Source organism: Lepidochelys kempii, chromosome 1 (genome assembly GCF_965140285.1).
Source record: "Lepidochelys kempii isolate rLepKem1 chromosome 1, rLepKem1.hap1, whole genome shotgun sequence".
In the NCBI taxonomy this organism is placed as follows: domain Eukaryota; kingdom Metazoa; phylum Chordata; order Testudines; family Cheloniidae; genus Lepidochelys; species Lepidochelys kempii.
Genome location: NC_136380.1, coordinates 331709153 through 331736573, shown reverse-complemented (window position 1 = coordinate 331736573; position 27421 = coordinate 331709153). Strand labels below are relative to the sequence as shown.

At 39.8% G+C, this 27421-nt stretch overlaps 1 protein-coding gene across 2 annotated transcripts in view; it reads left to right on the top strand.

Annotated features, from left to right (window-relative positions):
* The window catches only part of SEMA3C (semaphorin 3C), a 162342-nt gene that overhangs the window by 107967 nt on the left and 26954 nt on the right, over positions 1-27421 (top strand). For both annotated transcript variants that reach the window (XM_073328628.2, XM_078851163.1), the window contains exons 6-12: positions 4222-4312; positions 9076-9195; positions 11365-11507; positions 14332-14446; positions 16636-16705; positions 19956-20100; positions 26240-26462. In XM_073328628.2, coding sequence (XP_073184729.1) covers positions 4222-4312; positions 9076-9195; positions 11365-11507; positions 14332-14446; positions 16636-16705; positions 19956-20100; positions 26240-26462 — 907 coding nt within the window. The remainder of the gene's footprint in view (positions 1-4221; positions 4313-9075; positions 9196-11364; positions 11508-14331; positions 14447-16635; positions 16706-19955; positions 20101-26239; positions 26463-27421) is intronic.

Below are 27421 nucleotides of genomic sequence, written 5' to 3'. Positions count from 1 at the left end.
GGCCTTGCCCCATCCTTCCATGAAATGGTCCCCAGTAATTTGGGGGAGCATTGGCTGGCTCCAGGCCCCCAAGTAGACTGTGCAGACTGAATCGCTGTACTTCCACTTCTAGAAAACGGTCTGCCATTGGGGCTTAGGAGCCTGAATCTCTGGAATGAATGGATCTCTCTACCATAGAAATCTACTCTTCTCCTCTCAAATCATTAGGAACTGTCAGTCGTTCCATCCTGGTGACATTAATTCTAATTTAATTTAATCAGGAAATTAATTTTAAAATTGAAAGTGATCCCATCTGTAGAATAATCAATATGATATCTTTTAAAACGTATGTAGCAGTTATACCATGCACTACACAAATATTGAATCTGATTTCTTTGTTGTCAGAAAAGTGATTTCACTTTAAATAACACGAGGCTTCAAGATGATGCAAGATGTTAAAATTCTGAAGTTAAAAATAAAGACACGTCTTGGAGAGTAGAGTTGGCTTCACTTAGCTTGTCTCTGTAGCTACATGCCTAGGAACAATTGATTAAATAAACTGCTGTCTCAGACGTCTGGAGTCTGTCAGACACTTGACTAGGCATTGCACTCTCATTGCTGGTACTTCACAGGCCAACAATAGCAAAGCACTTTAAAGAGTACAGATTTAAATTCAAGTATTTCCTTCTGTACCTATTGCAAATGCGTAATTAGGAGAGCTGAGTGAAAAATTATGTTGTGCTGATGGGACTATTGAGAAGTTGTGTTTCCTTTGCTTTTGCAAAAACCATGATTTCACATTGAATTTGTCACTGTTTTCCACAAACAAATGGTTGTTTTTGCAGGTGTAAAATTGCTATTTTAAACAGGCATATCTATTTCTGCTGCAAACACTCCCTGGAAACCATAAAACACCACCCAGCATGACAGCACCATAGACTGGCACTCATGGGAGCCAGGTCTCAGGTTTTGGTTAATACATGATTGCAATAAAAGGGCATCGTGTTCCCAGCTAGAGAGCCCTCACTAGGGAGGCAGGATTTGGCCATCTCTGGTTAAATTGTATTTCCCTGACGCAGTTTATGAAAACATTCTTTGCTTCCCTTTCTCATTCTGTGCCTTGATACACTGGCCAAAGGAAAATGTTCTTTGCAGAGCTGAATGCTACTCTTGCCATCATAAAATGTAGACTTGTGTTAAACTCTCCCTGCAAGAACAGGTGAGGAAAAGGCTAATCACTTGCAGAATGTGATTACTGTGAACTTAACCACGTGTTATTCTAATATCAGAGTGGGTGCAAGTAGAAGCAAATGTTATGGCTGTGTGGATTTATGATGGGCTAAGAAAAAATAACTTAACACATTTGCAAAATATACGTGGTCTTGGGGCTCCTGGCAAATTGCCAGTGCAACAGTTGGGCATTTTGGAATAGTGTACAATAAGTATAAAATAGTAATATACATTAGTATCAAACTACATATTCATTAAGAAAACAGAGAACATAGACTTATAGTTAGGTTCGACACTTTGTTTAGAAGATCTGTCTAATGACTATAGTAATGGGATACATAGATAAGATTCCACAGCATTAGAGTAGATAGATAGATAGATAGATAGATAGGTAAGTAAGTAAGTAAGTAAGTAAGTAAGTAATGGAATTTGGGAACTTGCAGCTTTTAGTGAACATTTAAAAATCTGTCTCAAGTTAGTAGAGACCAAATTTAATACCCTCAGATGGTTGTTTAATGGCCTGTGTGGCATCTAGGTTCCATCATGCTTGGTCTTATTAGGGAAGGAGTAAGTAATGAGTTGGTGCTCTTCTCAAGCTGTCTTACAGTGGCTCCAGAGTGTGAGAACCAACCGCAGGGCAGACTGTTAAGAAGCAGGGTATCAACCCCATATTGCATGTGAGTTCTATACTTAGATTTTGCCAACGTATTATCAAGTGTGAACTCATCAGGCACTATCTTAGCTTGAACATGGAGTCACAGATAGTCCCCTTGGGTACTCTGATCTATCTTGCCACTCAGATAAGCTTACCTTTGGGATAGACAGTCCCTTACACCAAAGATCACAGCAATATTCTGGTTACTCCCAGTCCCAAAGGACCAGTCACTTATCCTGGGTCAATTGCACCTTAGATATCACACCAAAGACAACACTGGTAACCCATCCTATAATAAACTATCTAAAGATTTATTAACTAGGAAAATGAAATAAAAAGTTATTTACAAGGTTAAAGCAGGTAAACACATACACACACAAATGAGTTCCCATCTTAAGTTTCAGAGGGCAATAGATGCTTCTATGGCTAACCCAGGCAAAGCACTGGGGATCTTTTGTGTATGCTTAATAATCCTTGCCCCTCAGAGTTCAAGCAGCATAAAAAATGCAATTTTTCCTCCTTAGGGCTTTTTATCCCTTTACCACTTCTCTTTGAGTTGCAAATTCAGCCACTGGGAGGAATTCAGTTGCATGTCTCCTCTTCCTAGCAGTGGGGGAGCAATCAACAAAGTCTTTTCTCCTCTGATGTTCCACAATGGTTTGTCTGGTGTCTATGGGCCTTCTTTCCTTGGGCAACTGCTGTGCTGCTTCCTCCCTCCCCAGGCTGTAGGAGCCACTGCCTCCTTGGTGTTGCATGTTTCCGCGAGAGGCATCCCGAGAAATCTGGATGGTCTTGGGGGCGGGGGTGTGACATGAACCTTTCAAGTGTGTGTGTTTAACGTGCCCCTCCAAAAGTGGTCACATTTAAATTCCTGCTCACGCCCCTGCAGAGAAAACACTTGAATGTTACCTTATAACATGGGATACAGATGGTATAAGTGAGATTATGGAATGCTTGTAAATTGCTGCCTGCGTTAAAGTTTGAACACCAAGGTACATTTTTATAACTCTAATACATATTTAACCGTACTCGCACACAGGTGAGCCAGACTGGTTCCAGCTCTGTCTTTGTCAGTGTTCAGCTGAGACCTGGGGGCCTTGGCATGAGCTGGCACCTGGTCTGCCAGCATCACATAACTCATTCCAGTTTCTTCTGGATTGGCATCCACATCACAAAAACTTCATTCTGATTGGCTTTCTTGTGAATACTTGTGAATTACCTGTTCCTGGTTGAGACAGAAATAGCCTAAAATCCTATCTTGTCCTTGCAATTCTTTTTCTGGTACTGGCTGGACTCAGTAAATTAAGAGGGACACCAAGATGGGGTGAGAAAGCCAGTTAATCAAAGATGGCTTCTGTTCAAGGAACAGGTAAAGGTCCAGATTGCTTCTTCTTAACCTAAACACCTCACCCATTTTTGAATTGTAGTGTTGTGCATGACCTATACCATCTAAACAAGATTGCTGTCTTCTAACAGCAGTAAGAGAGCTAGTCCTACACTTGCTTTTGTTATCTGTAAGGCACCTACCACCATAGTGTCTGAGCAATGAGTGTAATCCAAGAGACAATGCTCTGAAGAAAATGAGTGTGCTTTAGGAATTATTTTGGAAGCGAGGTAAGGAGACAGGCCCAGATTTTTAAAGCTGTTTAGGTGTCATTGCACTCAGTGTTACAATGCCTAACTGATTTAGGAGCCTACATGTCATTTTCAAAAGAGATTTAGTCATGTAGAAGTCTAAATGCCATTGACTGTTGATGGCATTTAGATTCCTAAATGCCTAAATCCCATTTGAAAATGAGATTTAGACTTCTAAATCAGTTAGGCGTTGCGACACTGAGCACAGCAACATCTGAATACCCATAAAAATCTAGGCCCTTTTGATTTAGAATATGACAAGCTGACAGTTGAAAAGAGAGGCTTGCATTCTCGTGTATTATTACTAGAGTAGTTTATTGCAAGTGCTTTATGCTAGGCCCCTGATATAAATACCACAATGAATTCATCAGGTAATTCATAGGTAATTTCAAGACTATAGAAAAAAATGTCTGCAGATGTTATTGCCAACATATAAGCTAGGTGGACCACAGACAGAGCAGCTCAGCTAAACTCGGAGGATACTTCCTACATTTGAGAGTGAATTGCATTTGTAATTACAGTGAAAATAATTGGGTACAAGTGAGAAGATAATGAAAACTCAGCATGAGACAGTTTTATTGTAAGTAGTAAAGCAAAAATCCACACCAGTGCTGACTATTCTTATTGTGGAGAACAACAAAGGAAAAAAAAGGCCTCTCTGACCTTATTTTCATTTCTAAGGTTTCTAAATATCAGCAGTGACATGCATGTCTATATTGCAGGAGCAAGTCTTCATGATCGACTCCAAGTGTGAATCGGGGAAGGGGCGCTGTTCTTTCAACCCTAATGTGAACACAGTATCTGTTATGATCAGTAAGTAAAATAACCAAGGATCCTGGAGGCTTAAATCATTATTACTGAGCAGAGTGTGAAATGATAGGGTGTCATAAACAAATGGAGCACAGGGCACACCCTGTGAAAAGGAAACCATTGTGTTCATACTGCTTGTCAGGCATCTCCTGAAGGCCTGCCTGGAGCTCAGCATGGATGTGTGAAGGAAATGCAGAAGGAAGCAGCAACGAGGGAGGGAGGAATAGAGAGCAAGAGATTGTCCCCTTTTCATCTTTCACATTTTCCCAGGGTTAGCTTCAGCTTTTAAATATCTTAACCATTTTTTTATGTTTAAAAACTTTTTGACTTCATTCATCATAGCCAGTTCTTGCTTCTCATTGTCATGTAGTTAGGGAAGCAAAGCCTGCTGGAGTCTTTCGAGTTATTCTGCATTTCATATTTGTTGTCTCTGCTATTGAGGCCACCAGCTACTGCCAGGCTCTTCACTCTGCAGCTGGCTTTTTTTACTTACCCCTTCACGCCTACTGTATCATTGACTATAAATTTAGCAATTCACTTCCATATGAAAGGGCAGAGAGTGTGACAGCTGGTTCCCTTGACATCTCACTATAGGTTGTCTGGCAGAGTGTTCAGTGAGAGTGAAACCTTGGCACACAGGGCCAGCACAATGCCTGTGCCCCACTTCAGTCCCACCTAAGCTCTTTGTTGAGATTTAAGTGGGGCATAGGCCTGATGTAGTCTTTTGCACAGGGGTGAATTTCACCTTGAAAGAGAATGAAAGGAGAGCTCACAAATTCCACTTGGAGAAATCAACATATCCTCACTTCAACATGCCTGATTTCCAATGGTCTGTGGGCTGAAAAAAATGCCAGCACATTAAGGGCTAGATTTTCCCTTTGCCTTGCACCTGTGCAAAGTGGGTGTAAAACACTACAGGCCTAATTCTGGTTTACACTAAGACCATTTTACACTCTGGTGGCAGTATAAAGAGCCTTCAAGTGGATGGAAATGTAATATAGCCTTAATGCAAAAGGAGAATCAGGCCCTATCACTTTGATTTAGCAGCGTTTTATCCTCACTTGCACTGGCTTTGCATTGGTGAAAAAGATCACAGCAGGCACAGGGAAAGGGGTAATCAGACCCTCAGATCTCCCAGATTGCAGCAAGATATGCGTTAGCCATAACTCTGGGTTAGTCAGTCCATAATGAACTCCTCACTAGGCTTTCACAGCAAGGAATGAAAAGAATTTACTTTGGAATGGCAGGGCTTAGATGATTAATTTAACCGTTGCCCTGAATGCATTAAGCATGCTCAATTGGTTGTTTTGTTTGCCCTCTGCCTATTCACAGCCTGCAGTACATTCTGAGGACTATGCTAGCAGCCAGGCTGGAGCAGCAGCTGCCTGCAGCACAGACAATGCTACAACCCCTTGAGCCACATGTGCTCTTGAATGTGCAGTGTAGACATACCCTTTGCCTTTTAGATTTGCAGCGTGTTCAGAGACTACTTATTCCAAAGCCTTGCATGTTGAATCTGTATCTAATCCCTGATCTCTGAGGGCCCATATGTGCCGACCCGCAGTTTTGACTGCAGGGGTGTGAATAACAATGCACACCAAAGTGCTATGTTGAAACTCCCCTGTGTGGAGCTATGGGTGTGAACTAATAGGTTGCTAGTTGGTATTAACGTAGGACTACATAAATGTGAATTGGGAATCTTTGAGTTGGTGCCTGCAGAATCCACATGGGGGAGTTACAGGACAGCACTTTGGTGTGCACTGCTATTCACACCTAGGGTAGACATAGCCTAAATTAGCAGCCCAAACATAGTGTGTTTTTAGCCAAGGGAAAGAGCAGGACTTGCACAGATTTCTCAAACTTATTTAGGATTTTCTTAAACAAAGGGAAGAATTCTGTTGACCTCTGTGTACAGTATGTTGAGTTTCATAGCAAGTGCACACAATATAGCAAGACATTTAGCCCTGGGTTTTCATGGTAGTACCATGTGGTGTCTTAGCCATTCAGCTCCCATTGAAGTCAATGAGAGGTACCACAGTTGAAGTGCCAGGCATTTACCTGAAAGAGTAGGGCTCCAGGGACAGGTCCTTGGTTCTCTCCTCAAAACTCTATCAAAGACAAGGAACTGAACAGAATTATCTCTGCATCTTACCTGCAAAAATATAAAGTTCAAGGCCGCCTGGCATGGTAGTGAGCAGAGATGCAAGCAGAAAGGGATTCCAGTCTGCATGGAAGAAGGGAAAGTGTCACTTCTCTAGCATGATACTCTGCCTCTTTAAATGATTGGCTGCATTCCATCTTACCTCATCAATGATCTGTGTGCAGCATGTAAAGTCAGTTATAGCCTAGTCCACTCATAAACACCAATTATGATTTTCACATTCTTAAATGAGTTACTGCCATCAAAGAATAGAGACTTTCTTTTTTTTTCATCCTGAGGTTTATGCATGTCCATTAAAGTCTTCTTTTCTAAGATACTGTACACACAGTAGGACAAAGGCTTGTCTCCTCTGGACACATGGGAGTTTTCTTCATTTTAGTAGAAGTTACTTTATTTGCTTTAATCTCCCAGTTACGTGACTGAGCAGGCCCCCGATATCTAGTTAATCTGCAAAGCAGTATTTCTCCCTGAACTTTGAATTATTTGGGTTCCACAATGCACAGTGCTAACACTTTAAAAAAGTTTCTTCTTTTTTAAAAGATTCAACCAATTGGAGAACTATACTACTACTAAGGGAGGAGTAGAGAGCCTGAGTAACTAGGAAGCCAAAAACAGAGCTGGGAATTGAACCCAGAGCTCCTGAGGCCTAGATAAGTGCCTTAATCACAAGACCTTCTTTCCTCCCTGTTCTTGCACTGAGCAATGCCGCTGGAACATTTAAAGTGTAATAACATAAATGTTTTATCGTGTGGTCCCTGTTTCTTGTTGATTTCTGGCATTGCCTTCCACCTATGCAACACAGAACACAAGCTTGAAATACAACAGGAAAAGTGAAAAGTGAACATAGAGGAAAACACCACATGACAAACAAATTAGAAGGTAGGAGAAATTCACCAGTCTACAAAAACGCTTTAGAAGCAAAGCTATGAAAAATGTATCTTTGGGTAGGCAAGACATAATTAACATGCACGCCCCCTTTCTTTCCGCAACCAATGCTCCTAGGTATTTACAAGAGCAGACATACATCAATTCAGTAATTCACCCAGTAACAAAGAGAAACAGTGTGAAATGGTTACCCTGCAAAGACAAACTGTTGTGCGGAATTTAAGCATTAAACCAAAAGGAAGTGGAGCTGACAGATATCATTTGATACCTGATTAGACTAGTAGGCTCTAGGAATGCTTAAGACATAACTAATAAAGCTGGTATGCAATAGGATTAAGAATTCCATAGCCCCATTCCAGCCTTTCTGTTCTTTTTCCAGGAATGAACATGAGAGCTCTGTGAGAGCCATAGGCATGATCCATTGCAGCCAATCTATTTAGCAACAGGAATAAGACACCAGGTGGTTCTGGGGGCAATCACGTTGACGTAGAAAGATTCATAATAAGCCGCTATTGATCTGACAGCACTATATATAGATATAAATAGTGGAACAAACCACATTGTGTAAATTCCTCTCTACTCTACTTGTTACTACCCCTGCGCAATGGATTCCCTCATACATTGAACCCCAGCTAAGGGAAAGACATGAAGGTGACACAATGCCTGCACTACCTACTGCCTAATCAGTAGGGATCTGGTTCAAGCAATGGGAAAAAAAACAAACCCTCCAGAGTTTTCATCTCTCAAAGGTGAACTGGTATTTCTTACTGCAGAACAAACAAAACATTAAAGAAAGCCTCAACTGCTTCAGTATTTGTGGCTCCTGCCAGCTTGGCCACACACACTCATGGCAGCCCAGGCATTTGGGTGAAAACATCAAAGGACCTAGCTGTCTGGGAGTTCGTTCAGCCACTGCTCCCAGCATGAAAGTTAAAAATTATTTTAGCTACTGCGTTGTACTCTGGGGTTGCCTTGCCATTAGCCAGTGGAAATATAGATAGACATATGGGCTGAATTTTCAGAATCCTGCGCAGGGAATTTAGGTGCCTAATCCTATTAAAGTAAACAAAAGTTGCATGTCTAATTTCCTTCACACCACATTGAAATTTACTCTGAATCTAGTATATAATGTGGATATTTGTTGCTTCCCATTACACTGAGCCAGGTTCATAGCATCCTTATCCAGTTTCTGCAATGCAGAATCATGCTTGAGTCCAAAGTCAGCCTTCAAAACAGCAGCAACTCCATTGACTTCAGTTGGAGCTATGCCAATTTACACTTGCAAATACTGGCCCAGTATTTTTGGCTACTTCCATAACACAGAAGCTTTTTCAAGTACTTTTTAAAAAAAACTGAATTTGATTCCTTTTAATACTATTACCTTGTCTGTGCATTGGTGTTTAGCAATGTAAGTTCAGTCACTAAGCTGTATTTCAAATGGAAGGTTCACTACACATGTGGTTAGCTGCTATTTTTAATTATGAAGTTCCCTAAGGTTCTTAGCAACATCTGAGGCTTTCTCCTTAGGCTAGATGATTGCTCCATGATTCAGAGGAAACTCCACTCTCACCCGACCGATACTTCTGTGTAGTGATTGCTATGCAAATAAAGAATTGGCACTGTCTGAAACAAAAATAGGTCACTAGAAATGGATTTCCCAAAAATCCAATATAGACACATTCATGGGGTTTTTTCCCTTTTCCTTTTCTACTTTCTACAGATGAAGAGCTGTTTTCAGGAATGTACATAGATTTCATGGGGACCGATGCAGCTATTTTTCGCAGTTTAACCAAACGGAACGCAGTGAGAACTGACCAACACAATTCTAAGTGGCTAAGTGGTAAGACAATTGCTTCATTACAGCTTTTGATATGTGACTAAGAGAAAGGTTGTTTTCAACAAAAGAGTTCTTTATTTCCCATTCTAAAATTAATCTACTAAGGGAAACTGTGGGCAAGAAATAGGAATAAAAACATGCCACAGACAATGCTGTATGATGAATAGGAATTCTATATGACATGGGAATTGCCATACTGGATGAGACCCATGGTTCACCTACTCCAGTACGCTGTCCCTGAAGTGGCTAAAACTAGCTACTACAGATGAAAAGGCCTGTTATAGACAGATGTGGGATAATCTGCCTCCCAGAGAAGTTTCTTAACCCCTAATAATTTGAGATCATCTGACACTGGAAAATTTGATTCATATTATTGACATTTAATTATCAACTGTAGTAAATTTAAATAACTTATTAACTATGTGATTGTCATAAAATGGCAAAATGAGGAAAAGTCACCTCTGTGACTTAGAAGTTTTTAAGGCCCAGCTTGACAAAGCCCTGGCTGGGGTGATTGAGTTGGTGTTGGTCCAGCTTTGAGCAGGGAATTGGACTAGATGACCTCCTGAGGTCTCTTCCAACCCAAATATTCTATGATTCTATTCTATGTGCAAGGGTGAGATACAAAGGGTGAAATCCTGGCTCCATTGAAATCAATGGGAAACCCCCCACTGACTTCAGTGGGGCCAGGATCCCACCCATGTCTTATACACAATGCTTTATTTTATTCTTAAAACAGCTACACTTTATGCCCATGCTTAATTTTAAGTACATAAATAGTCCCATTGATTTCACTGGGTTAAATTTAATCATATGCAATAGGTTTGTGCTGGCACTCTGCACAGTGGTGGATTTCATCATTCTGATTTGAAGATTTGCATTTATAGCTGCCAAGCCTGCTGAGGTACATTGATGGGAACCAGTCTGGTTTTTCTACCTCATGCAATTTTACTGGGCAAATCCTAACACGTCTATTCTTTTTATTCATAATTAATGTGATATCACGTGTTATGATACTGACTTGCACTTTTTGTAACAGAATAAATGGAATATGTCAAAAGAGGGAAACTCTATCTGTTTTCTAAAATTTGCCTTTAGTTGTCTTCATTCTCTTAAGCTTGCCTACTCTCCTCAAAGTATCTTAGAAAATGGACTGCAAAGAAAACACTTCATTGCTAGAAAACCTGCATAATGCAGTTGCTTGGAAAAGGTGACTGACACACACAATGTATTCCCATATTCATCCTGAGCTAGCATCATGAAATGTGACATATTAATTGATAATGGACTGAGAAGTACAGAAAATATTCAAAATTGAAAATGTGACCTTTCCATCAGAGGTCACCAAAAAGTCAAAAGTGGTTTGTATTGGATATCAACCAATCAAATGGCATGAATAATAGGAAGTAAGTGACCTCCAGACTGGAAAATATAGGTCATCCAATGCTATTCATTAGATTTTAGCCAAGAAAATTGCCAAAGGAAAGCAAGTGTGCTGCAGGCTGCAACACCGATACCTGCGACTACTTAAAAGTAGTCTGCAGTGATATTATGATACACAAACAATTTGACACTAGCTCGCTGCAGTCCTTTATCTCTGTGCTCATTCAGACTGGATGGCATATTTCTTTCAATATGTTCACCATTTTCTAATAGGAATACCTTTGAGGAAACTTCACTCCCCAAGCATTCACACATCCTCAAGGTCTCCCTTGCTTTGGTTTTCAGTAGCCCTACAGCAACCTTTACCCTCTGATTTAATAGGTTTGAAAAGTAATCTGTTCATTTTCTTCCTAAGAGGTTTTCAGATCATTGTTTCTCTTCTTACATTTTTTTCCTCAAAGAGTCTTCTCTAGTTTGCTCACGGATCCTTCTCCTTCAAGGCTTTCAATCTCTGTAGTAAACTAGCACTGCTGGTTCTGCATCAGACCTGCTTTTTTGAAAACGGAGACAGATCTGCTCTAGTATCAACTTGAGTCTACAGAAACCATCCCAGATCCCTGTCCTGAAAACACTGACACTAGTGCTTAACTTTACACATGAGTAGAGCCAAGTCCTAGCACACCGGGCAGTAGCAGCAGATGCTTTCTGTGGAGGTACCCGAGCAGATCAGTAGTTGTCAAGAGTTGCTTATATTGACACATTGTTTGCTGTGTATCTGTCTCTTTTCAGAGCCTATTTTTGTGGATGCTCATCTCATCCCAGATGGCACAGACCCTAATGATGCCAAAGTGTACTTCTTCTTCAAAGAGAGGCTCACAGACAACAGTGGCAGCACCAAACAGATTCATTCAATGATTGCTAGAATATGCCCAGTAAGAATAATTTTTTGTTCAATTTTCAGGGGCTGATTTGCTGGCTTGATTGAATAATCAAAATGAATCTATTGCATTAAAATGATTTAAAAGCCTTTAATTCCAATTACAAGCAAATTTCCTGTTCCTGCTTCCATCTCCATAATTAAGAAGAAAGGCTGTTGAGTATACAGCCAAGCCCTTCCCTTGTTAGATATATCTGGAATATATCTGTAATTTTAGTGGGAATATTAGTGCTTGATGAATCTGTGCACCTCAGTGTCTGGTGCAGTGTAGTTAATAACATTGACTTCCTAAGCTTGCTTTACTTTCCAAAATTCAGATATGAGTGTTATGGAATCACAGATGTACCAAATCTCCCATATGTAAAGACATTTGAAAACATTGTTTTTATTCTTAAGACAGTTGCACTTTATGCACATGTTTAATTTAAGCACATGAATAGTCCCATTGATTTCACTGGGTCAAAGTTAAGCATGTGCAAATGTTCATGCAGAATCAGTGCCTTAGTTATTGCCTGTATTTCCCTTTTTCTGTAACCAGAGTGAATTTTGTTTGCAGTGTGATTGAAGCAGCTTCTCTTTCTCTGAGGATATGGATACATGTAAAATTAAAGCTGTAAAATGCTCTGTTTTTCTGATAAGCTCTTTATCCCTTACCTAGGAACAAAACTGGAGATCAGGTTGAAGGTCCCTCCTCCCCCAGTTAATAGGGGTTTTGTATTCATTGTGGCTTGTGATGTGGCTGTGCAAGGGAATGGTTGCGCACTTTGGTTTTTGCTCAGTTCCTGTTCTGGCAGTTCAATATGACATACGACCTAGTCTTACAATATTGCTATTTTTTGTATTTTTGGTTAGGTGCCCAATGGCCTCTGGGTTTTTTTCAATAAGACATTAAACATTATTAGGACGTTGTTGTTGTTGTTATAATGAAGTCCAGATTGCTTCTAAAAGGACTTGGACCTAATTGTGCTTATATTGAAGTCAATGCAAACTCCTATAGATTCCAAAGGGAACAAGAGTTGATCCTTCATGTTGATAGTAATCTATTATAACAGTCTCAATAAGGAGTGGACATTGCTACAAGCCTCCTGGTGTCAGCCTGACTTGCCATGAGCTCTGTTAACTTTAGGACAGTTAAGGAGACCGATTCTAATAGCATTTTTGGCAGCACGAAAGTTAATGCCCAAGCCTCTTGACCTGTGCTAGCTGCAAATAAAGTATGGACAGGCTACTGAAACAGCTTTATTCTAGTTTAAAATGAGAGAGGTCACTTTCCCCCTTCATGGCAGAACTCCTCTTACACATGCACATGAAAGGCAGAATAAAACTAGAGCTGGTCAAAATTTTAATATAGTTTTGATGAGTTTTAACAAAACATATTCCCATTTTTGGTGTGCTTTAAATAAAACAAAATTGGTTATTTAGGTCTTATGAATTGAGCCTTCCAGGTCACTTGCCCTCAGATAACAAATACCTGAATAGTACATTAATGAGATTTTTGTCTGAATCTGGCATCATAAAGATTTACCAGTTATTTAATCTTACATGGACATTTCTATCAATGCCTCTGTTAAAGCAGTGCTTTAATCTTAGTTCTGTTAACTAAAATAGTTCATCTTTACAGACCCTGTCAATGAGAACGGTGAGGGGGACAGAGACTAAGGGGCGAATTTTGCTGTAAACATTTTTTCTGATTCCACCTAAAATTTTCCTAATATAATTCACTGTGATCCTTACTCTATACGGCAAACACATTTTAAAATGATTTTATAGAAAAATTATTAAAAGCCTGATTTTCAAAGGCTAGACATGCAAAAGTGCCGTGATTGTGTCATGCTTGTGCACCCACCTTAGGCTTGCAAATACCAATTGTGCTTACCAGTAATAGACACAATTGTGCAAAATTGAAGGTATTTAAACTGTTGAAAACTAGACTTTTAATGGTAGCATAAATGTTACTTGTTAGTGTTTTATGACGTTTATTTAAGTTCTAAATAGTACCACTTACAATATGATTTAAATAATTGGTTAGCATTTTTCATCATGGCAAGAGCTGGATTAAATATGTGTTTTCATACTTTATTGGTAATTTTGCCTATGTTTCTTGTAATTAAACATGTTATTTACAGTCTGGTTGGCTGACAAACAGGAGTCTCCAGGTGATTGTTGTACAGCCTCAGAAAAGTTGTAAGATCTGCTCTGTCTATTATGTCCACTGAAGGATAGAGAGAGGAAATCTAAATGAATCTGATTGGAGTGGCATTTGGGGCTTTGTTGAAAAGATTCTCATGGACAAACATAGGTAATATAGGAATTACCATAATGGATAATACCCAGAGTCCATCTAGTCCTGTGTCTTGTTTCTGACAGGAGTCCACGTCAGATGCTTCAGCAGAAGGTGCAAAAAACTTTTCATTAGGCAGATATGAGATATCACCCCTCTGCATGAGTTCTCCTGTCATCCCCAATAGTTAGAGATTGTTCTAAACCCTGAAGCCCGAGGTCTAACATCACAAGCTTGTAAAGTTAACATTGTTGTTGTCTGATAGCCCTGTGAGGCCATTTTATAGAGCGGAACTTTAATCTCTCTTTGTTTGCTCAAGATAGTCCTCAATTTCAACATTCATAATTGGGTCTGTGGTTTCCCAGATTTGGCGGTGTTTGGTAGAGGGGTTTGCTTCATGCCTATTTTTGTTTATTTTCTTTAATATAAGCATTGTATTTGCTAGATGATGGGTCAGAATAACCTGAGAAAAGATTGCAGGGATTAACATTTTAGTTTTGCTTTATTTTACTTTTGTCAAATTCATTTTACTTTTCAGAATGATACTGGTGGACAGCGTAGTCTTGTAAACAAGTGGACAACATTCTTGAAAGCAAGACTTGTGTGCTCAGTAATGGACGAGGATGGAACGGAAACATACTTTGATGAATTAGGTATAGCAGTGTAGTCTTTATGAAACATTATCTATATCATGTTACCTCTGTATGTGTGAGTATTTGAAAATCTTAACTTCAAATGAGAAAAGATATACTTGTGCTTAAGCCACAGATACTGGGAGTTAAGGACATCTGAATTTGATTCCCAGTTCTGCAACAAAATTCCTGTATCACCTTGATAAGTCACTAAGTGTGAAATCTTGGCTCCATTTAAGTCTAAGCCAAAAATCATATTGACTTCAATAGTGCCAAGATTTCACTATAAATTTCTTTGCCTCATCATCCTCATCTCTGAAGCAGGAATAATAATGCTTGACTATACACTGGAGTACTAAGAGGCTAAATTAATGTTTGCAAAACACATGGAGAGCTTCCAATGAAAGGAGAGATGTAAATGCAAAATATAATTGTTGCTGTTCCTATTGTTTATGCTCATGATTAAGATTTGCTTATAGTATTTTAAACTGTTTTTAGTATCAGTTTTTATGTACCACTAATGTCTTTTTGATGACAAGACAGGTGCTCATTTGGGTTACTTGGTAGAAATCTCTTTGGAAGCAGAACTTGTTGTTGATGAGGATACTAAATACTACTACTACTAAGTATAATTTCTTAGAATTTATGAACGCTTTTACATCTGCAAAGCTTTTTACAAATATTAACTAACTAACCCTCAGAACAATTGTGTGAGCTTATGTTTGTGTATGGTCTTTTTAGGATCTCCAACATAAATATAGATTATTAACTTCATAATCACATATCTAATGTTGTGTGTTTGCAGCCATCTGGTGTCTATGATTGTCATGGGCGTGGTCACAGATCTGAACCCCATTTGTTGGACAAATAACCTCAGACAAGTTTTGCCTCAGCTGGGGAGTGTGGGCTTGTCTGTGCACCACTAAGTAGTTAAAAATGACAAAACTTGATCAACTGCCTCTGATTTCCTTTAACTCAATGAATAGACTGTAGAGTCTTCTGCTTTGAGAAGCTAAGGACATAAATTCTATTTCAGATAAGATATATGTTGTTAGCTAATGAACCAGATTCTAGGTCTGAATCTGACTCATGCACACTGCTTCCACGCTTTTGTAACTACACTGACCCCAGTGGTATTGCCCCTGATTTTCACCACTGTAAATGGGATCCAGAATCTCTGTGGCTATGGATTGTTACAAATGTTTCAGTGCAATTTATTTGATTCAGAATGTAATAGTAGTTGGATCAAATCCTAATTTAATGTTCCATGTGAGTAAGGTTATCAGAATCTGATCCTGGATCACTGTACTTTTATCCTATGATAAAACACTGTATGGTATATATTGCTGGTCTCAGTCCTTAAAATAAAGCACAAAGACCAAATTCAAAATTTAGAGGATACTTTGAGAGTCACCTTTCAAAAGTGCTCTGCTCCTGACATCTCCAAGACTCTGATTCAACCAATCCACTCCTATTCAGCAAAGCACTGATGTTCAGCTTTTAAGGCTTTTGGGATCATATTGGACTAGCAACTGAGCATGAGCTCCCAGGATAATGCTGTGACAGAAAGGGATAATGTGATCCTTACTTTATCAAAAAGTCGATTGAGAGATGACTTTACTATAGTGTTTCAGTACATTCATGGAGAGCAACTACAAAGTACTAAAGAGATCTTTAACTTATCAGGGAAAGGTATAACAAGAACTTGTGGCTGAAAGCTGAAGCCAGACAAATTCAAATTAGAAATTAAGCACAAATTTTTAACGGTTAACCACTGGAAAAAACTCCCAAGGGAAGTGGTAGATTCTTCTAGCCTTAAATTCTACACATCTTTAAATGCACTATAACTTCGACTCCAGTGGGACTTAAACATTACCTAACATTAAGCACATGATTAAATGCTTTTTTGAGTTAAGGTCCTTTTGAGGAGAATGGGAGAAGATACGTACTGAGCACATTTGAAAATTTGATCCATTTATTTGTGTGTCTAAATAGGGGCAGTTGCGTATTGAGTTCATTTGAAAAGCAGGCCCAGAATGTGTAAATGCTAGTTTTACTATGACCAACCTTTAATATGATGGGCCTGACCATTGAAGTCAGAGACAAAATTCCTATTGAAATCAATGTGAGTAGGATGGGGCCCTAAATTTTGAGGTTTGAAAGTAAAGCTAGAGCAATTACTCAACAGCTGTGTTCTTTCTTTCTCACAGAGGATGTGTTTCTCCTCGAAACAGATAACCCTAGAACAACCCTGGTGTATGGAATTTTTACAACATCAAGGTAATTTTGAAGATTTGTAGAGGCAGCCTCTGTGAACAGCCTCAGTTCCAGTTCCATATAAACACAGAAAGAAGTATTTTGATCTCAAGGCAATTGAGATTGAATGCATTACCAATATATCCTGCAACTATTGTTGCCACCTTTCAATTCTGCTTATTCTCATCAATTGAAAGCACAATTACTTGTGATCTGTGTTGGAGCTATATTCATTGTGCCAAATTGATCCCTGTTGTCTCCAATACAACTATACCTGAGATAAATTTCCCCTCTGCTCCCAGCTTTTAAAAAAAATATTATGGATTATATTGAGAAAATGGTTCCTGTTGTCTCCGTATGTTTACTAGATAGCGGGGAAGAACAAGGACATCATGTGTGATTGACTTCAGTGGCAACTGAGGATTCTCAGCACCTCATCAGGCGTCCTTAGCTCCTGAAACATCAAGCCCAGAATTCCTAAATAAATTCATGCTAATAGTTCGCATTCACATAGCTGGCAGACTATTCCATGTGCCAATAGGACTTTGGCTCCCAAAAGGCACCCTTATATCCTGTTTGATCAAGTCCTTCCTTAATCACAACCTGAGTTTTCAGCCTTCTCTGGATCACTGCAAAAATGGGCACTTCTCATCTCTTGGCAGATAAGAGCCCAGCTTGCTGTGAGGACAGGTTGGATAGTTATTTGAGAAAGTTCAAGATTTCTTGTTAAGCTTGCTGAGATAGTCTTTCAGAGAAAAACAGATACTAACTTTATTTGTATTTTGATGTTTTGGGGGATTTTGCTCTTGTCCCAATTATCTGAACAATGGAAATGCCACTGCCTGTCTGTCAATGTATTTCTAATACATACCTCTCTGTAGCATTTTGGTGCATTATATTTCTGTCCAAAAGCTGGACCTGACCAGTTAGAAGATTTTTTTTAAACTGATTTTTTTGGTTTTCTTTCTTTTATGGAAAAATTTTGAATAAAATGGAAAAAAATAATTTCAGTTGAACATTTTCATGTGAGAAAAAGTCATTTTCTGACCATGTCAACCACCGTGATAATATATGCCCCATAAATGCCAATTGTCAAGCTTACATATAGCCAAGAAAAGATAGTTTCATAATATTTAGGTGAGGGGGGAAAAAACAACCTTGTAGCTTAAAAATAGCTGAGGCTATCTATACTGTATGGCTCTTATAGCACAAGAAGAGAAAATGCTGAGACAATGTTTAGTGATAAAAACCACACTTATGATTATGTTATGGATTCAACATGTCTGAGTTGGAAACTGTTCTATCTAATTCTCATGGTATTCCTGCAGTGGAAATTGGGTTTGAGTTAAGGCACCATATAACCAGACTGAACACTTGGTCTATTCCAGATCCTCTAGACATTTTCTCACTTCATACAAGGTTTTACTTTTGTCTAGGTTTCTGTTTCCACAAACCACAAGACTTCTGTTTGTTTTTTTTTACTCTAGATTGAACATGTTGTGTAATTAAACCTAGCAGTCATAATGAATTTCATCTACTTGTACTGCCTGTATCTTTTTCATCTCTGTAGACCCCAACCCGAGAACAGTAATTGGAGAAACAGACTGCGAGATAAAAATAATTATGAACTTTAACTAAACTATATTGGTCTAGGCCGTGGCTGAAGTGAATTATTTTTATAGCAGGATCTATTATACAACTAATAAAGGTGCATTGTCTGCAATGATAAAGTGCATCCTTTAAACCATATCTTATGGCTCCCATGAATACCGGGGAAAACTTCATAAAACAATTGTGAAGAAGAGAGAGTTCAGACAGTGTATGTGATTATAATGCATCTGAGGGCTTTCTCAAGGTAGCACGTGTGGCATAGAGCAATGGGATTGCTGGGTAATGTCCTGTAGCAGTTACACATTTTCCTCTTTAGTGATTTTACCTGTTCAGTGCACAACAAAGAGCAATTTCAATTTTCCTCATCTCACACTTAATATTGAGCAAATCTGGAATGTTTGGATGTTCATCTCTGAAAAAAACATCCAAAGTGTGCCTTCCCTCCTCCCCCAACACATACATTGCACCCTTTCACACAGTGGACACAGAACGGGACTGTTAATATCACAGCCAATGTCTGAAGATCATTTCCTTGACACTGGAGATCATCCTTAATGGAGAGTGCTAGGGACAAATACTGGCTGCAAAGTCTCTGGCAATAGGGCTCCACAGCACTAAGGAACCCAGACAGAGCCTCAGTGGGTCCATATTAATGTGAAGGCACAGGGCCTGTGCAACTGGATCCAAACTAATCTCCTGGGAGTTAGTGGGTCAGAACCCTAGTTCAGGCTGTGGGAAAGTCAACCCTCATCACTCCTGATGGAAGAATGCATAGGAAACTCTGCAAAAGGAACCTCATGAAGTTTCCTGGCCTCTGTGGGGGTGTTTCCATGTAACACCATGATCTTAGCCCATATTATTTATAGAAAGGTCAACACTGATTACAATAGTCTAACTGCATTTAATTGTGATTATTGTTTTAATGAATGTTCTATCCAGGTGTTTTATAAGGCAGCTACGGGCTCTCATGAACAGAGGGCCAGGAGAGATGTGTTCTGTTTCCAGTTTAAACACACAGAGAGTGTCAAATCCTGGTCTCACTGAAGTCAGTGGTATTTTGACCACTGATTTCATTGGGAAAAGGTTATGCTCTCATGTGTGCCGTATAGGGGAAGTCATTTAACCAGTCTCCGCCTCCATTTTCCCCATCTGTAAAACAGGGATGATAATAGTTTCCCCTCTCATTGGGAAGATCGATACTCTTTGTGAGGAAAATGTTACCTAGCTTTACAGGTTAATGCTGTGTATTGTAAAGGTAAATTAATGTGTGCAAAGTTCTTTGAGGTCCTTGTATGGAAGATGCTCTAGAAGTGACAGGTTTCAGAGTAACAGCCGTGTTAGTCTGTATTCGCAAAAAGAAAAGGAGTACTTGTGGCACCTTAGAGACTAACCAATTTATTTGAGCATAAGCTTTCGTGAGCTACAGCTCACTTCATCGGATGCATGAAGTGAGCTGTAGCTCATGAAAGCTTATGCTCAAATAAACTGGTTAGTCTCTAAGGTGCCACAAGTACTCCTTTTCTTTTTGCTCTAGAAGTGCTACATATTATTACTTGTGTTATCTCTATGGGCAATGTTGCATCACTGAACCCTTTGTGATGATGGAAAATGTTATGTAAGAGATGGCAGATCGTGATGCAAATATTTTCCTTGTTTTTTCCAGCTCTGTATTCAAAGGTTCAGCAGTGTGCGTGTATCACTTGTCTGAGATCCAAACAGTGTTCAATGGGCCCTTTGCACATAAGGAAGGTCCTAACCACCAGCTAATTCCATATCAGGGAAGAATTCCATATCCACGACCTGGCACAGTGAGTACTAAAGACATTTATGCAAGTCAGGGTTGGCAACTAATTGTCTTTGTTTAATTTAACGAAATATCATAAAATTGGTGCTAAGGCACAGACTATACATTATATCTAAAATTAGTTGTAATTCCCTCTGCCTGCCTACTTATTTATTTACCTGTCATACACATCACTATAATATCTGAGAACTATTAAAATAAAAAATCAATCTCTCTCTCGCTTGCTATTTCTGTCCAGCAAGTAGAAGTAAATTATTTCATTAGATGTCTATTATTTTTTAAGAGTATGTGTATATTTGAGAGAGAGAGAGAGAGGGAGAGAGACAAAGAAAGTGCAGGGGCTATTAAGAGAAGCCAAGTTGAAGAGTTTTGTATTTCACCCTGATTATTCTTGCCTCTTATAGTATCGAGTTCTATATTTTACGTCCAATGCCCATAAAAGTCTGTCCCCTGCGCTCATGAATCTTCCCCAATTTTCAACAGTTTCATTATTCCAATGGAACATTGAGTAGGTGTGGTGGAGGTCATGGTTGCTGAGGGAGAGAGTGTCTCAACTGACTATGCCAATCTCATGGACGATATTGAGAGTTAGAAAACAGTCCTTGAAATGGACTGTGTGATGGATGAGAGGCCACGATAATCTGTTCACTGCAACCTGTGTTGCTGCTTCTTTTTGTACCAGTTGGAGCTCTCTCAGGGCCTTGTTTCAAGATATAATGAGTTTCAATAATCAGCCTAGAGATACTGAATGCATAGAACAACATGGCCAGGTCTATGCCTCAAATCTTGTAAGGATTTTTTATAAAATTGAATTGTGCCCTTTTTTGTACAGGTAATTTATAGAGAAGGCCTGCAGTATATATATCCAAAAATGCCCCTCCCCCCAAAACTGCTTGTATTTTACTTCAGAAATATCAGGAGTCCTTTATTTTTACTGGAGGGTCTATGGAGGTTCTCTGAGATGTAGGCAACCCTGTGCACTGTGGCTTAAACTGTCCCATGCTGTTCTCCTCTCCTGAAAAATCCTCATATTCTGTTCATATCTCTAGAAGCATTTGCTTGTTATATCATATTTGTGATGAACATCCCAGCTCTTAAAGATTGGCACCATAGCAAACTTTCAGTGTTTCTGAATTGACAAATGAAAATACCCTCATTAGCAATGATCAATCATATGGTTAATTACCTATGAGAGCATCATCAGCTAGCAGGATTGAACCGGGGACCTCTGGAGCTTAGTGCATGAACCTCTACATCTCTCTCTCTAAATGGTCACAGTGCCACTGGATGGGCCAGAACACCACACCCAGGAGGTGTGTGGGTTACAACTGCATCTGGGCTTTGTAAAGAATAAAAGTCCCAGGGACAAGAGAAATGTAATGCTTTGTAGCTTCGGGAATATCAGTTCAGTCTCTTATGATATTACTGGCTGTCAGATTTAGGACATTCATATCACAAAATCTCTTCAGAGTTTGTTAGTAAATACCTGATGTTCCGCTGTGGTTGAATGGTAGCATTCTTGCTTGTAATTAATTCAAACAGTATTAATCTCATGAGTTCACTGTTGCTTTAATTTTACTGTTTATGAAAATATAAAATAAATGGCTCATTTAACCAGGAAGTTTCATGCTCTGGTGATTAGTCACATTTCAGTGTTTCTTGCTGCTTCAGGAGTATTGTATCTCTGTATTTTTTCAACCACTGCCATGTTATTCTTGGTTCATCTTATGAAGGCTTGTGAAGTATTCCAAACAGGGCTAAACAGGGGATCAGGCAGCACAACGGAAAGGAAAATTTAATTTAGAATTGGGTTTTACATAGTGGCAAAAATTATCTAAATTTATCAGATATGCTGATGGGCTCTGAGTTTGAAGGATCCTGAGAAGAAAGTTTCTTGGGGATTGTTATGGACACCTCAGTATTTGCATTAGTTCAGTGTGAAGCTGCAATTAAAAGAAAAGCCAGAAAGATGGTTTGGTACATTAATAAAGGAAGGCAAAAATAGATAGTATAATAGAAGGACATGATTAGTGATGCGTCTAAACTGGAATGTTAAATCCAAAGCTCTGCACATTTCTAGGGGATAGGAGAGTTGTATCTGAATCTTCTGACTAGAACTCGTCCCTATATTTTTTCTTTGGGTCAAATCCAAACCTCAAGTAGCCTGGTAGTAGTTCAGAGAAGGCCATGAGAACTGCTATCCAAATCACCCCATGTTGAGCGTTCAGCCAAATTTTCCCCCTTCTACTGCCAGTTTTTCCAAGACAAGACATGACTGGACTCTAATATTCTTTCCCCAAGACTCTCCAAATTCTTCTACACAAAAGTCTTTTAACAAGCCATTCCACAAACACACAAGGAAGTGTGTCACTGATTTCCAGTTGTCATGTCAGCCAATTCCCATGGTACCTCCATTGTTCTGCATAATCCAATTCAGTTCAAATCAGGACAACAATCTCATCAAATTTGACTGAACTCTGCATCCTTATCATCTGAAACTGCTTATCCTCTCATCTGTTCCCCTGATGCTTCTCCACAAACCACCCTATTTCATCACAGTCACTAAACAAAACATTTTCTGACATGAGATTTCTGTAGCTTGTCTCTGCTTTTCCTCATTGGCAGAAGGTTCTGTCTCTGACATCATGGAAGGATTAAGGTTTAAATTCCATTTCCCACTGAAGTCAGTGTAGGTGCAGCACCCTTGAAAATATGTTCAGTTTTATTTAGAAGCTTAAATGTATATTCAGATGCCTACTTTTGGGCATCCAAGTTCGAAAATTTTGTCCAAAATACATTCTGGGTTAGGAGCCCCTTTTCTGCCAAACATCAATATTGGCCACTGCCAGGATGCTAGATTAGAACGACAAGCAATCTGACTCAATACGGCAAATCCTATGTTCCACTTGCATAAATAGATCTTTCAAATTAAACATTTTTATACAAATGCACTTACAATCAGCCAAAATGCTATAACTATAAATATCACAAATGCTTCAGCATAGCTTAAATGGAATTAAATAAAGGAATACATTCGCTAGGCCACCGGCAGGCTCTGCAGTCTTTGGCTGCCCCTTTACTACATACCAAGCATTTCTTATTTCTTCCACAAACTAAAATTACTTATGGAAAACTTTTATGACATAATTGGCAGCTTCCTACTACATTCAGAGCTGGTTAAGGGTTGTTTCCATTATCCAGACTCTACAGAAATATTTTTGTACCCATAGCTCACTGAAGAATGTACTATAAACCAAAGGGTTCCTCTCCTCCTTCAGTTCATCTCTAATGTATGGGGCTATCCCAGCAGGCTTGTGGGTGCAAAATGTGCTGTGAGTGCAGTCACCGTGTGGTTAAATCATCTGTAGGAGAGGGAGTGCCGCAGAGGTACACTCAACTCTCCGAGGAAGGGAACAGCTCATGTTGTACTTCAGTGACTTCTCTGGTTGGCAGCAGAGAGACACAAGCTATGAAGCTTTCTGAGTCCAGTCCTTCATGGCCAAAGGAATAATTTTCATGACACGGGTCTTTGGGTTGGTAATAGAGGCAATGAACTGGTCCAAGAAGGATGTCTGGGACTTGCCTGAAACAACTATCTAATTATCCATCTGCAATTCATGAGGATTTATATGCCAGGGTGGGAATAAATAGGGACAGTTGAATCTGGGATAACACTGGAAAACTGGAACTGCCTAGGATCTGTGAGGCAGAAGGTGGGGAACATACAAACGGCCATACTGGGTCAAACCAATGGTCCATTCATCCCACTATCCTATCTTCCAACAATGGCCAATGCCAGCTGCTTCAGAGGGCATGAACAGAACAGTCAATCATCAAGTGATCTATCCCCTATCGTCCACTCCCAGCATCTGGGAAACCTGGCCTAGAAGACAGAAAAGGTAACTGTTTTCTAAGGAAGGAGGGCAAGGACAGGTGATATTGGTCTAGGATGCAGGTGAAGGGGGGGGGAGGCTCTCTGATATAGTTCTGGGAGTGCCTTTGAGTTTTGGGGTCCCTTGCCAAGAATCAGCTTACTTGGAGCCCTCAAAAGACTGTAAACAGCCCTGTTTGTCAGTGCTGGTTACAAATTTCTGAAATTTGCCTTGTATTTCCTGGAAAATGAAAGGCCCGTGAGCTGCAGAAAGCCAATGGAGTTCTAGAGCAGCAGGAAGTGAAGGAGTTGGCTGGGGCTGAGAGAAGTCATGTAAATAGGTTCCCTACACAGCACAGATTTCTATATTGGAACTGATTTCTCCTCTCCCTGTCTTCTTCCCCACATTTCCCCTAAATACAACCTGTCAGCTCTCTATGGCTGGAATTACTCCCCTGTGAGTACCCAAGGGGACTGATAGATCACAGGATTGATCAATGGGATGGTTCTTCATTCAGTGTAAAGAAAGGGCTAGAGCTGGGTGGGACTTCGTTATCCCAGATTGCTGTGGCGGGAGGGGCAGGAGGGAACCTGTCCCTCATAACACCTCTCTCTATGGGCTCTTCCCATCTCTATCTCACCAACCACAAAATATTATTTCTCTGTAGGAGGGGATGAGCCATCTGCCCCCTGGGGTCTTTTCATTGTCTCACAGTCAAGAAATGAAGGTGAAAGGCAGGGAGGTTCTGCTGTCTTTGTATTGCAGCCCCTTAAAGTTGTACAGACATTGAGTGAGAACTCTCACTTTGGGATGCTAGAGGACTCTTTGAGCTCAGTGCCTTCCTGTTGTTGTTACCAACATCCATTTGGCACACTTAGAATCAAGCTAGGGCAAGGGGACCATTACTGGCTGGTGTGCAGTACCTAATCTGGGTAATAGCTGGATAGCTTGGAAAATTTGTGGGGCTTTGGAGGACAGGGTCATTGTAAGGCCTTTTCCTAGCACTCTACAGAAAGCTACAGATTCTTCTGACAAACCCATGGCTCAGAATTTACCTGTCAAATGTCCCTTCATGCCTTGATGAGACATAGGGTCAATCCACATTTTACAGGCCCCTGAAAGGAGCAAAGCTCCAGAGCTAGATGAACTGCACAGAAGCTGCCTGGTAAACCCTGTGCTATGCAGCAGTGTATTGTGGGTGACTCTTCCAATGGTAACATAGATAGGTGCAGGGCACAGATATGCGCAGGCTCATAGATATGTGTGGCCATATTGCCTGTTTACATGGACTGTGTGCAGCAGGCCGAAATTTGAGCCTGATTCAGGAAAACACATAAACACATTCTTAGCTTTAAGTGGTGCTTTCACCCAGAGTTAACTGGCCTGGTTGAGGGTACGGGTTAAAGCCCAGATACAGTTTCCATTTGGACTGGGAACCTACTCACTTTGCCATAAGGATGCAGGCTAACTCACCTGTGGGCTGAGGGTGGGTGTAATACCTCCAGTGTCTTCCACTAGTCTCCTTGTCTGCCCAGTTCTCTTAGAAGTCACTGGGAAAGAAACATAGCATGGCTCAGCTTATTGCACCAGAAGCCCTAGTGAAATGAGCACAGAACCAGTGAGGACACAGTAACACAGGAATGGCTTTGCAGTGTGGCTCCTCACACCGGGGTTAGGCTTCCCTGCCTAGTCATGTACAGTCTCAAAGGGTCTGGGAAAGGCCCCTTGCATTTTCTCCCTTCTTGTGCATGTGCACAAGGTTTGTCCAAATCTAGCCCTATGTGCACTGAATAATTATATATTGAATACTGAATAATTATAACACACAAGCAGAGGTAGGTACCTAGTTAGGCATCTAAATATACCTGTTGGCCTTTATATCTATTTTTGTACTACCCAGAGGCAAGATCTTTATATCTTTCCCCTTACCAGTCACTTGCATTCTTTGCAGTGAGAACTTTGAGAGCACAAGGAATGCAAAAATAAGGCCCCTCAAGCATGGAGCATTGCCATCAGCCTAGCTTTTAAGAACACACAAATATGTTTGTTTGTTTTGTCCCAGCTGAGGGCAGTTTATAGACATAGCTATTAGAGTACAGCTTTTCCATTATATAAATATAATCATTTTCACATGGAGTATGAAGTGTTTTTTCAAAAAAAATGTTACCATGCCGCCTGACCATCAGTCAGTGTTTGTAGATAGATTGAAGACAAAAAATCCTTGATAGATGCTATGCACTGTTAAGCATTACTATGAATTCTTCCTCACAGTGTCCTGGAGGAGCCTTTACACCCAACATGCGGACAACCAAGGAATTTCCCGACGACGTTGTAACCTTTATTAGGAATCACCCCTTGATGTTCAATCCCATTTACCCAATACACAAAAGACCATTAATCATTCGGACAGGAACAGACTACAAGTATACAAAGATAGCAGTGGACCGAGTTAATGCTGCTGACGGACGATACCATGTCTTATTTCTTGGAACAGGTAAGATGTACTTAACAGCAGCTATGCACGGAATTGTTTTATTTATTTAACTTTGATGTACTGCATTGTAGTTTTTAGTGAATTCCAAACCCTGTACAGCCTACTGTCTTCACACGTGCTTATTAAAACATAATTACTATATACTTAAGAGATATAATCAGAACAAAAATAGAAAGAAAATAAAATGAATATTTATTGTAAAAAATAGAATGGTTCTCATCAGAGACAAAAGCCAACTTTGTTGTGTGCAATGTATGGTCTAGATTTACTCACCATGAGTAGCATCATACCCATGAGTAGTACCATTAACTTCCATGGATTAATGTACTATTTTCCAGGACTAGGAATATGGGAATCTGACATTGTATTATTACTAATTATGAACATCATATGAGGTAAGCTGCCTGTGAAAAGAATGGTAATGTGGCCAGAAAGTTACAAGGGCAGAAATAACAACTTCACAATAATGTAAAAATATAGAGGGTTTTAGCAAATAGAAAGGGGAAAACTGTATTTCTAGTGGTACTGTATTGTAGAGACTTTCTAAGTCTGATTCTATGATTACAAATATTTCCTTAATAACATAACAAACCAAATTCTGCTCTTAGTTACACCAGCGTGAATCTGTAGCAATTCCACTGAATTCAATGGATGTACTGAACTGACACCAGTGTAACTAACAAGTCTAGTGATTTTCATTAAAACTGTAAGGTTAGAGGATAGTGATCCAATTTACTTTTCAAATGTATTGTGACATGATTAGAATTGCAGAGAACAATCAAGCAGTGTCAGGGAAATAGACTAAAGTAGCTGATCTAGGGCTGGATCCTGAAAGCCCTCTGCATCTGGACCTGCCATTGACTTAGTGGTGGGCTGTGCTTGAGAAGGGCTTGTGGCCTGGAGCTCTGATAAACTAAAATCCAGGGTTATTGATTCTATTTGTGAGCACAGAGCAGTTT